Here is a 12,615-nt window from a genome sequence, read left to right as displayed (position 1 = left end):
CAGTGCAGCAAGAGAGATTGAACCCGAAGCAGGGAGAGAGATCAAGCCCAGTTTGGGGAGAGAGATTGAGCTCAGTGTGGGGAGAGAGATCAGGACAGTGCGAAAAGAGAGATCGAGCCCAGTGCAGGGGGAGAGATCAAGCCCAGGGCGGGTAAGAGACTGAGTCCAGTGCACGGAGAGACCAGGCCCAGTGAAAGGTAGAAATCGAGCCCAGTGCATGGAGGGAAATAGAGCCTAGTGTGGGGAGAGAGAGGGAGCCCAATACGGGAGAGAGATCGAGCCCTGTGCAGGGGAGATTGAACTGAGTGCGGAGAGGGAGAGATCGAGTCCAGTGAGGGTGGAGAGAATGAGCCAAGCATGGAGGGGGGGGGAGGATCGGTACAAGGCCAGCAGGGGGAGAGATCGAGCCCAATGTGGTAGGGGGAAGAGATTGAGTCCATGCGGGGAAAGATCTAGCTCAGTGCAGGGGAGAGACTGAGCCATCGCGGGGAGAGATCAAGCTCAGTGCAGAGTTGAGATCCAGCCTAGCATAGGGAGAGAGATCCAGCCCAGTGCAGGGAGAGGGAATGAGCCAAGCGCGGGGAGAGAGAGCAAGTCTAGTGGGAGGAGAGGGATTGAGCCCAATGTCGGGTGGGTAAGAGATCGAGCCCAGTGCGGGGAGAGAGATCAAGCCCAGTGCGGGGGAATAGATCGAACTCAGTGCGCGGTGAGAGATGGAGCCCAGTACGGGGAGAGAGATCGAGCCTGGTGAAGGGTAGAGATCGAACCCAGGGCGGGGAGAGAGAGAGAGAGAGATCGAGCTCAATGCGGGGAGAGGGAGAGAGATCTAGCCCAGTGCAGGGACAGTGATCAATCCCAGTGCGGGGAGAGAGAGAGAGAGAGAGCGAGTCCAGTGCAGGGACAGTGATCGATCCCAGTGCGGAGAGGGAGACCAAGCCCAGTGCAGGGAGAGGTCAAGCCCAGTACAGGAGAGAGAGGGAGCCCAGTGCAATGGGAGCTACAGAGTCTGGTGTGAAGAGAGAGATCAAGCTCAATGTGGTGGGGCGAAGAGATCGAGCCCAGTGCGGGGAGAGAGATCGAGCCCAGTGCGGGGAGAGAGAGATTGAGCCCAGTGCGGGGAGAGAGATCGAGCTGAGTGCGGGGAGAGAGATCGAGTCCAGTGCGGGGAGAGAGAGATTGAGCCCAGTGCGGGGAGAGAGATCGAGCTGAGTGCGGGGAGAGAGATCGAGTCCAGTGCGGGGAGAGAGAGATTGAGCCCAGTGCGGGGAGAGAGATCGAGCCCAGTGCGGGGAGAGAGAGATTGAGCCCAGTGCGGGGAGAGAGATCGAGCCCAGTGCGGGGAGAGAGATCGAGCCCAGTGCGGGGAGAGAGATCGAGCCCAGTGCGGGGAGAGAGATCGAGCCCAGTGCGGGGAGAGAGATCGAGTCCAGTGCGGGGAGAGAGAGATTGAGCCCAGTGTAGGGAGAGAGAGATTGAGCCCAGTGCAAGGAGAGAGATCGTGCCCAGTGCGGGGAGAGAGAGTTTGAGCCCCGTGCAAGAAGAGAGAGATCAAGCCCAGTGCAGGGAGGAAGATGGACCCCAGTGCGGGGGGAGTGATGGAGCCCAGTGCGGAGAGGGATCAATCCAGTGCGGAGTGACTGTAGGCCTATGGCTAAAGAAAGACTGTAATCTGGAACATTCCACTTATGTCTTTATTTTTCTCCTTTTTATCTGAGGTTTTGTACATAAGCACCTTTGGACCTAAGATGGTGCTGGGAGTGTTCACTTTGCATACCTTTCACTGTACTCCTGTACAGCAGTGTTGTATCCCTCTTAACAACTCTCATATGAAAGGCTCACTGTGCCATGGTGCCATGCTTAGTTTGCTCATGGAGTTTACCACCTGCAGTTTCATGGAAGTTGGCTGCAGAGCTTGCAATTCACTAAATCTAATCTACTCTACTTTCTGCTCACATGTCATCTCCTCTATATTGGGGAGACACATTGCAGACTTGGTGACCACTTTTCAGAACACTGTCATTCTGTTTATGAAAATGACCCTGAGCTTCCAAATACATACCAGGTGGACACACCACTGAATTCCTGTGCTAACGTTTCTGTCTCATGCTTTCTCAGTCTCCTCAGGTCGCTCGGTGCAAGCTGTAGAAACAACACCCCATTTTCCACTTGTTGTTGCAGCTTTCAGGATTGAACATTGAGTTTAACAGTTTCCGAGCATGAACACTTCCTTCCATGTCTGTGATCCACCCCCACACTCCAAGTCCTGTCAGAAAATGGGCTGCTTTCAGTACAGCCAATCCATTTTCAATTACTGAGTCCTCATTTTCACTTTTATTCACTTTTATTCTTTCTTGGCTTACTGTCCTTTTGTCTGCCTACATTTTTTTCCTCTCTTTCTTTGTGACACTGTCTCCACCTATCTGCTCATTTGTTCCCCCTGCAGCCCCACTATCCCCAGCATAAATACCATCTTTTCCTGACAGTTATCAGTTCTGAAGAAGGGTCACTGGAGTTGAGCAATAACTCTGATTCTCCAACTGCTGAGTTTCTCCAGCAAGTTCTTCTTTTGTTACTTTCGGAGCCTGGACCCTGTAAGACAACGTAAAGCGTGAGGCTCCTTCAATTCTCCTTTCTCAATCCCCCCACCTGACCCATTCACAATTGCTGACCCTGACCACTGACCAACTCAGTAACCGCCTTTAACCGCCAAATCAATTAGCTTTAGAGCATAGTTTGCGCAGGATTGGACCAGAGAATTGTTTGTGATGATTTTGGGCCATTTCTAATCATGCGTTACCCCTGCAAGCCTTCAGCAGTTCTCAGGACAGGGTGAGACATGTTGTCCATATTGCTTTCTTTCCCCTTCCCTCCCAATTCTGACGGAATACACCAAATAGTCTGAGGGTGTGGTGTTTGTGTTTGGCACAGCATTCCAGATGCAAGCCTGTGGCCTAACCCCAGAGGCAACAGTCTAATGATGCAGGCTAGTCCATTTGGTCTTGATATGAGGAGATATTCTTTCACCCACAGGGTGGTGAGCCTGTGGAATTCTCTGCCGCAGCAAGCGTTTGATTCCAAAACGCCAAATGTTTTCAAGAAGGGGTTTGATCTAACTCGGAGTGCTAAAGGAATCAAACAGTGTGGGGAGAAAGCAGAAACAAAGTCTTTAATTGGATGATCAGCCATGATCATATTGAATGGCTCTCAGGGCCAAAAGTAGTTTTCTGTTTCAAAACTGTATTCAAGTTTGTGCAGCCTCTCCAAATGGCTTTAATAATTCAAGCTTCGACTCAAACCTAATTGCATTTGCACAAACATGAAATTTCCTATTAACACAGCAGTGTTTCAGAATTTAGTTGCTTTTTATTCCATTAAAAAGTATTCTTGATGTACTTAAGAGCTATAACCTCGCATCAGTTTACTAGTACAGCTGCAAATATGTTTATCACATGAAAATTAGCACTAATTTCCCAGTCAGCAGCCAAATTTTAAATTTTAAAAAGTTAGAAAGAACTACTGAGCAATTTCATTAATGTGCATTAGTCACTGTCTTAGTAAACTTGCTCTATTTTAATATGCCATCATCACCATTGCGTATCCAAAAATTAATAATAAGTACATCTTCAGGGACCATAAACAGCTTCAAGTTGTGAAAACTCTCCAGTGACTATGTCAGACTGGGCCCATAGTAACTTGGATGGACAGAACTGGATTCTATCGTCCTTATTATTAAAAACAAGCATTTAGGGTTTGCACTGACTGTAGTTTGATATTCCTCAGTATTGTGCTCTAATGTGGCAGATATTCACTGCTTTGAAATCATCAAAAATATTTACGGCACAGATAGAGGTTATTCGGTCCAACGTGTCTTTGCTGACTGACAAAGAGCTCGCCAGCCTAACCCCAATTCCTGTGTGAGATTTGTATGTCTTCAAAGAAGAAAGAAGAACAAAGAAAATTTACAGCCCAGGCACAGGTCCTTCGGCCCTCCAAGCCTGTGCCGATCCAAATCCACTGTGTAAACCTATCATCCAATTCCTAAGGATCTGTATCCCTTTGCTCCCCACCTACTTATGCGTCTGTCCAGATGCACCTTAAATGAATCTATCGTGCCTGTCTCTACTACCTCTGCTGGCAACACGTTCCAGGCACCTACCACCCTCTGTATAAAGTACTTGCTGCGTGTATCCCCCTTAAACATTTCACCTCTCATCTTGAACGTGTGACCTCTTGTTATTGAATCCTTCACTCTGGGAAAAAGCTTATCTCTATCCACCCTGTCTATATACCCTTCAAGATTTTGTAGACCTCAGTCAGGTCCCCCCCCAAACTCCTTTTTTTAATGAAAATAATCCGAACCAACTCAACCTCTCTTCATAGCTAGCGCCTTCCATACCAGGCAACATCCTCGTAAACCTCTGCACTCTCTCTAAAGCATCCACATCCTTTTGGTAATGTGGCGACCAGAACTGTACACAGTATTCTAAATGTGGCTGAACGAAAGTCTTGTACAATTTTAACATGACTTGCCAGGTCTTATGGTCAACATCCCGTCTGATGAAGGCAGCCATTCTATATGCCTTCTTGACCACTCTATCCACCTGTGCAGCCACCTTCAGTTAGTATGGACCTGAACTCCCAGATCTCTCTGCTCATCAACTTTTCCCAAGGCTCTTCTGTTTACAGTATAGTTCACTCTAGAATTAGACCTTCCAAAATGCATCACCTCACATTTGCCTGGATTGAACTCCATCTGCCACTTCTCCACCCAACTCTCCTGTCTATCTATATTCTCATGTGTTCTTTGACTGTCCCCTATGCTGTCTGCTACTCAATCTTCATGTCTTCTGCAAACTTACTGATCAGACCACCAATACCCTCTTCCAGATCATTTATGTATGTCACAAATAACAGTGGCTCCAGCACTGATCCATGTGGAACACCACTGGTCACTTTTCTCCATTTCGAAAAACTCCCTTCAATTGCTACTCTCTGTCTCCTGTTGTTCAACCAGTTCTTTATCCACCTAGCTAGAACAACCTGCACACCATATGACTTCACTTTCTCCATTAGTTTACCATGAGGAACCTTATCCAAAGCCTTACTGAAGTCCATGTATATGACATCTACAGCCTTTCCTTCATCTATCAACTTGGTCACTTCCTCAAAGAACTCCATTAAGTCGGTAAAGCATGATCTCCCCCGAATAAAACCATGTTGCCTAACACTAATAAGCCCATTCTCTTCCAAATATAAATAGATCCTATCTCTCCGTGCCTTCTCTAGTAACTTCCCCACCACTGACATCAGGCTCACTGGTCTGTAGTTACCCTGAATATCCCTACTACTCTTCTTGTACAGGGGAACAACATTAGCAACTCTCCAGTCCTCTAGCTTTTCACCTGTGTTTAAGGATGCTACAAAGATATCTGTCAGGGACCCAGCTATTTCCTCTCTTACCTTCCTCAGCAACTCGGGATAGATCTCATCCGTCCTAGGGATTTGTCCACCTTAATGTCCTTTAGCCTACCCAACACATATGTGTTGGGTATGTCAATGTGATCCAGAGTAAACAAACTTTTATCTCTAATCTCAACATTCGTCTGTCTTACCCACAATACTCTTTGCATTAAAGCATATGCACTTCAGACCACCAGTTCCTTTGCATTCATCTGCTCTCTGCTGACTCTTCCCCTTCGTAATGCTAACTTCATGATCCTGTTCCTTACAGTCTCTAGTTTCCACTTAACTATCTACTAGTCTTCTCTTCTGGTTCCCAGCCCCTTGCCACATTAGTTTAAACCCTCCCCAACAGCAGTAGCAAAAACTCCCCCAAGGACATTAGTTCCAGTCTGGTTCAGGTGTAGACCATCCAATTTGTAATAGTCCCACCTTCCCGAGAACTGGTCCTAATGTCTCACAAATCTGAACCCCTCCCTCCTACACAATCCCTCAAGCCACATGCTCATCCTGCCTATTCTTTCATTTCTACGCTAGCTAGCACGTGACACTGGTAGCATCCTGCGATCACTACCTTTAAAGTCCTCCTCTTTAACTTTTCTCCTAGCTCCCTGAATTCTGCTTTCAGGACCTAATCTTGCTTTTTACTTATATCGTTAGTGCCTATATGCACTACGACAACTGGCTGTTCACCCTCCCCTTTCAGAATGCTCTGTAGCCGATCAGTGAAATCCCTGACCTGAGCACCTGGGAGGCAACATACCATCCAGGAGTCTTATTTACTCCCATCTACTCCCCTTACAATAGAATCCCCTTACAATAGAATCCCTTATGACCATGGCCCTACGAGTCTTTTTCCCTCCCTTCTGATCAGCTGTGCCCGCTACAGTGCCTTGATCCTGGCAACTGCTGCCCTCCCCTGATGAGCCATCTCCCCAACAGTATCCAAAACGGTATGCCTGTTTTGGAGGGAGATGACCACAAGGCACACCTGCACTGCCTTCCTACTCTTTCTCAGCCTTTTGGTCACCCATTCACTGTCTCCCTCAGCAATTCTAATCTGCAGTGTAACCAGTTCATTAAACATGCTATCCACGACCTCCTCAGCATCTCGGATGCTCTACAGTGAGTCCATCCGCAGCTTCAGGGCGGCATGCGGTCAAACAAGAGCTGCAGCTGAACGATCAGCCACGTCCCTGAGCTCCCACATCAGGCAAGGGGTACATGCCATGGGCCTGAGGTCCCCTGTCATTGTTCCAGCTCCCTGCCACACCTTGAGAGAAAAATGTTTTCCATTAGTGCTTTACAGGAGATACAACACAATTGGTTCAACCAAACAATTGGTTTGGGTTTTGAATCATAACTTTTCTGCTGAAATCTCATGATTTATGCATAAAGTGTTCTATTGAGCTAACATTCTTCTCATACCTTCAATTAACTAAAATCTCAAACTTCACAATATTGAGCATAAGAAGAATTTTGCTTATGCAACACAAACCTGCTCGACCATGACCTATTGAAACTGGTGACAAATATTATGAGTAACCGTTGCACATTTTGTAGCGAAGTTGCTTTTACCTGAATTACTCATGAGGAAATGAATTATGTTATAATTTGTTGTATTACTTGTATGTGCATAGAAAGCACTCTGTTCATCAGTGAAGTACTAAAGCTTGCCAACCATGACTGAGAAATTGTTTTGTGTGAGGAGAGCGAAATGCCATTTAAATACATTAAGCAATGCTGTATTCCTGATGAAGGGCTTTTGCCTGAAACGTCAATTTTACTGCTCCTCGGATGCTGCCTGAACTGCTGTGCTTTTCCAGCACCACTCTAATCTAGACCCTGTATTGATATTTAAACCAATTGTTTATCAGCTTATAAAGTTTACATTTCACTTTAATGTTTCAAACTGTTTTACCAAAATCTTTTCATTTTGTGAATTTATTGTACACATGAAACAATGTTGTCCAACACTACTGATCTAATCTTTCAGATTGACTTTAATTCTGTCATGCCCAATGGATTTGAAGAATTTCCCGATGGATGTTCAAACCTGCATAATGCAATTGGAGAGCTGTGAGTAACCTATTCCATTATCAGAACCTTTGATTGTGTTTGATGAAATATGTTTTCTCTCTCAGTCACAAATGCAGCACGCCTCTTAGTTCATATCACTTCATTGGCCTGAATGTTCCATTGGTATATTTGGCATTCCTGCAATGACACATGTAGTGTGTAAATGATAAAGCAAGGTTCAATATAACTCAAGATAATTAGCGAAGCATGTTATAACATGTCCTTTTTCTCCCCCTCTTACTATATTTCTGATTTCCTTTTTACGAAGAAATTATAAAATGGCTTGGTAAAGCTTGTGGACACCGACACAAAATCACCATTTGGCCTTTCAAACAAGTGTATGGCTTGATCTTGAATTGTGTCGCATGGGGATCCTTGTTATTCCTAGTCAGAACACATTACTGTCAATGCTGGAATCTGTACTGAGAAAAAAATACTGGAGATCACAGCCAGTCAGGCAGCATCCATGGAGAGAGAGCAAACTATTGTTTCAGGTCCAGATGATCCACTGCGATCTCCAGCAGTTTTTGGTTCCAGTTATTCCTGATTGTGTTCTCACTGACTCCTCGTGATCTATAATGCTGTCTATAGTATTGAATTGAATTGAATTAGCTTTATTGTCACACGTACTCAAATGAGTGCAGTGAAAAGTTTATAATTTGCTTCTTGCAGTGGCATCTTAGGTACAGAGTATCCATAGAATCCCTGCAGCGAAATCAGCCCAACAAGTCCACACTGACCCTCCGAAGAGCATCTCACCCAAACACATCCCCCTACCCTATCCTTGCAATACTGCATTTCCCATGGCGAATGCACCTACACGTCCTTGAACATGACCGATCCACCTAACCTGCACATCTTTGGAATGTGGGAATAAACTGGGGCACCAGGCAGAAACCCACCCAGACACTAGGAGAACATATAAACTCCTTACAGTCACCCAAGGTTGGAATCAAACCCGGGTCCCTGTGAGGCAGCAGTGCTAACCACTGAGCCACTGTGCCGCCCTTACAGTCCTTAGGGATAGAATAGAGAACTGAAGTAAACAAGTTATATTATAGCTATACACAGCACAGCCATAGGTCAGAAAAACCAGAAGCCAAGTAAAAAAGACAAACATTCACAATCTCTCTCCAAGTGCTCACCACAGCAATATTAAGCAATGAGAATTGTGGACTCATTTTCATCTCCATAACTTGGACAATTGCAGCTCCAACTTCAAAATGATAGAATAAGAATTCCACTGTTCCTGATGACATTCCAGAATTGGTCTTAATTGTATTTTTTAAAGGACTTTTGACAGCACTCCCACCTAATTTTAAAAAGCTTACACTTGGGGGTTGAGGCAGAATACATACCACCACACCACAAAACTGTCAGACAACCACAGCTCGTGGACAAATATTGTTGACTTCAAGAAGCTGCTAGTGATTTACTAAGCTGGACGGCTTCATTGGTTGATTCATGCATTGATTCAATCCTTTGCCTTAAGCACTGAAAATATCTGATTCTTCATCCCTTCCCAGTATCTCTTCTATTCTGGCATTCTTCATGTTCAGCAGTACTAAAGCACAGAGAAGAGACGATGATTTGGAGGTACTGGTGTTGGACTGGGGTGGACTAAGTTAAAAATCCCTCAATACCAGGTTATAGTCCAACAGGTTTATTTGGAAGCACTAGCTTTCGATGCACTGCTTCTGATGAAGTTACATGGGGTTTTTATGGGACAGAGACTGTAACATCATTTGAAAGACTGAAGAAGGATATTGGAATACTGGTTTGGAATGAGGTGGATGTGGCCAGGTGAAGATGAGGTAGAGATGGGTGAGAGTTGTGGATGGATATGATTAGTAAATTAGATTGAAAGCATTGGTTCGATATCTGACCATTTTCAAAACAGTTCCAGTTTTTGAGTTATGAAAACAGAAATTGCTGGAAAAGCTCAGCAGTCTGGCGGCATCAGCAAAGGCATCTGCTTCTTTCAGCATGCCCACCTTGAAGAGGTTCTGCTCCTCTCTCTGACATGATTGACAGCATCCACAGTTCTTTCGGTTTTTATGCAGTTTTTGAATGTTGCTTCCAGACCCCAGAATCGTTCCTATCCCCAAAGTATGGGAAGATTGACACAAGTGAGGCAATAATGACTACACCCTCTATTATAGATTAGATTCCCTACAGTGTAGAAACAGGCCCTTCAGCCCCACAAGTTCACACCGAACCTCCAAAGAGTAACCCACCCAGACCCATTTCCCTCTGACTCATACACCTAACACTATGGGCAATTTAGCATGGCCAATTCACCTAACCTGCACATCTTTGGATTGTGGGAGGAAACCAGAGCAACCCCACGCAGACACAGGGAGAACATGCAAACTCCACGCCGACAGTCGTCTGAGGCTGGAATTGAACCTGGGGCCCTGGTGCTGTGAGGCAGCAGTGCTAACCACTGAGCCACCGTGCTGCCCTGTGTTAAACATTGCACAATGCCAGATTGTAATCCAACAGGTTTATTTGGAAGCACTAGCTTTTGGAGTGCTGCTCCTTCATCAGGTGCTTTATCTGAGATCAGCAATTCACCTGACCTGCACATCCTTGGACTATGAGAGGAAACCAGAGCATCCAAAGAAAACCCACACATACTACAGGGAGAATGTGCAAGCACCACACAGAGAGTTGCCCAAGGCTGGAATCGAAGCCAGGTCCCTGGTGCTGTGAGGCACCACTGAGCCAACTTGCCACTGTGAGAATGAGCTTCTTTACAGAATGTAACATTATTATATCAGATTTCTACCCACTACCATAGAATTTTGGGCTGGTTAGCTTAGTTGTCTGGATGTCTAATTTGTGATGCCAACAGTGTAGGTTCACTCCCTGCACCAGCCAAGGTTACTGCAAAGGACCGCTACTTCTCAATCTCTCCCCTTGGCTGAAGTATGGAGACCCTCAGTTTAAACCACCATGAGTCATCTGTTTCTAGAGAGCAACTTACAAGTCTTTTAGCAGTCCCTCTTTCTACCATTTTAAATAATACAATGAAACTTAATAAAGCAAAATTGTGATGTGATATCTTCTTAAAGGGGCTGATCTTTCTCTTTATACTATTTTCAAAACCAATGTTGTGTTGAGTACTCATGAAGTGAAAGGCAGAAAGCTAGAGTTTGTTTGTAAAAATGGTAGGAGGCAAGAGTGCATGGTCGCTTTAAGAGATAAAGTGTTTTTGTACAACAAATTGTGGGCAATGATTGCAGGTGCTCAAATTGAAACATTTGTATCAAAAAGCCATTCAGTTTAGCAGGCACAAGCAGCACTATTACCAAGGCAACAGTTTAATTTGAACCAGGCTCTTAGCTACCACAAACCTATTAAAATTCAATTTGGTGGTTTTGGTGACTCAGAGCCAATTGGATTATAAAGAAATTAATATTTTTAAAAATTATTTAAAAAGGGGGCATTTGGAGATCAAGGAAGAGTGCCAACAGCCATCTGAAGAGATAACAACTGTGAGCTCTCTGAGAAAGCACCATCTATCTACAAAATGTACTACAGCACTTTTAGCTAATATTCCAGACAAATGAAATTACAGAGAAAACATCCCTGATGGCAGGATCAGTGGAAGAAACATGTTTGTGATTTGAGATCAGCAGAAGAAAGGCTGGAAAGAAGAAAAGAAGACAGAGCATTCCGGATAACAAATTCCGTGTGAACTTTGAGAGGCAAACTTTTAATTTATTGCTTTCATATTACTTGGATTTATGCAAATAGGATCTGTGATAATTGGAACATCATACCAATAGAATTTAGCTCAATAAGGGAATAGTTAGTAGTTAGAGAGGAATTGTTCAGTCTGTTAGTAATTCTGTTAATTTGTCCACTGTTAGGATTAAATAAATAAACTGTTACTTGTTATGTATAAAGTGAGTATCAGGAATTCCTTTCATTTAATCACTCTTTTAGTAGATTACAAGAGGCAAGGCAAACCTCTCTGGGTGGTTTGGGTTTAACTGTTAGAGGGGAACCCTTAATCCTGCCATTACATTTTGGGGCTGATGTTTTGATTTAATTAGGAGAAAGCAAGGACTGCAAATGCTGGAGATCAACATCGAAAAGTGTGGTGCTGGAAAAGCACAGCAGGTCAGACAGCATCCAAAGAGCAGTTCAGCCTTAGGTCCTTCATCAGGAATGGTTTAATTATAATGCAAATAGTCACAGAAACCTGAGTTCTTCTGAATGTCACATGGTCTTAAAATGCTGAGATATTTTCTGCTGGCGCATGACAAACTGTGCTGAAAGAAACATCGCAATGTCAGTGAACTCCTCACTGTGTCCTAATATCCCCCTCGTGGATGAAAAGCTACTTAACTCAAACTGAAGCATTTTCATTGAATCTCTTTTGGGCTTTGGGATTCAGGCTTAATGATCCCTGTTCCTGTCTGATGATCAGAACTTCATTCAAAAAAGGTTCACTCCGTAAGTGTTAAACTAGAAAACGGAGCTCTGCATGCCTGGCTATCTGTTGTGAAAATGCAATCAGGTTTGAGTCGAAGCTTGAATTATTAAAGCCATTTGGAGAGGCTGCACAAACTTGAATACAGTTTTGAAACAGAAAACTACTATTTGGCCCTGAGAACCATTCAATATGATCGCGGCTGATCATCCAATTAAAGACTTTGTTTCTGCTTTCTCCCCACACTGTTTGATTCCTTTAGCACTCAGAGTTAGATCAAACCCTTTCTTGAAAACATTCGGCATTTTGGATTAGCCATGGGAAATGGAGGGTTACAGGGATAGGATAAGGGAGCTCGGGCTGGGTGGGATGTTCTTCGGAGGGTTATTGTGGACTGATGGGCTGAATGGCCTGCTTCCACACTGTGGGGATTCCATGATTCTATGATTTTTGGCATCAGCCTGCATTGTAAACCAGCCATCCAGCCAAATGAGCTAACTGAACCTCTGTAATCTGTTAAGAGACATCTAAAACAAAAAAAAACACAGATTTGGGGGAAATCAGAAGGTCTAACAGCATCTATGGAGAGAGATAAACTGAGTTAGTGTTTCTATTTGAGTTTGACCCTTCTC

The 12,615-nt window shown here is 44.5% G+C and overlaps 1 protein-coding gene across 2 annotated transcripts in view; it reads left to right on the top strand.

Annotated features, from left to right (window-relative positions):
- glra3 (glycine receptor, alpha 3) overlaps positions 1-12,615 on the top strand; it is a 219,130-nt gene that overhangs the window by 142,230 nt on the left and 64,285 nt on the right. For both annotated transcript variants that reach the window (XM_072594581.1, XM_072594580.1), the window contains exon 5: positions 7,457-7,539. In XM_072594581.1, the coding sequence (XP_072450682.1) occupies positions 7,457-7,539 (83 nt within the window). The remainder of the gene's footprint in view (positions 1-7,456; positions 7,540-12,615) is intronic.

Source organism: Chiloscyllium punctatum, chromosome 2 (assembly GCF_047496795.1).
Source record: "Chiloscyllium punctatum isolate Juve2018m chromosome 2, sChiPun1.3, whole genome shotgun sequence".
NCBI classification, from domain to species: domain Eukaryota; kingdom Metazoa; phylum Chordata; class Chondrichthyes; order Orectolobiformes; family Hemiscylliidae; genus Chiloscyllium; species Chiloscyllium punctatum.
This window is presented reverse-complemented; position numbering and strand designations above follow the sequence as displayed.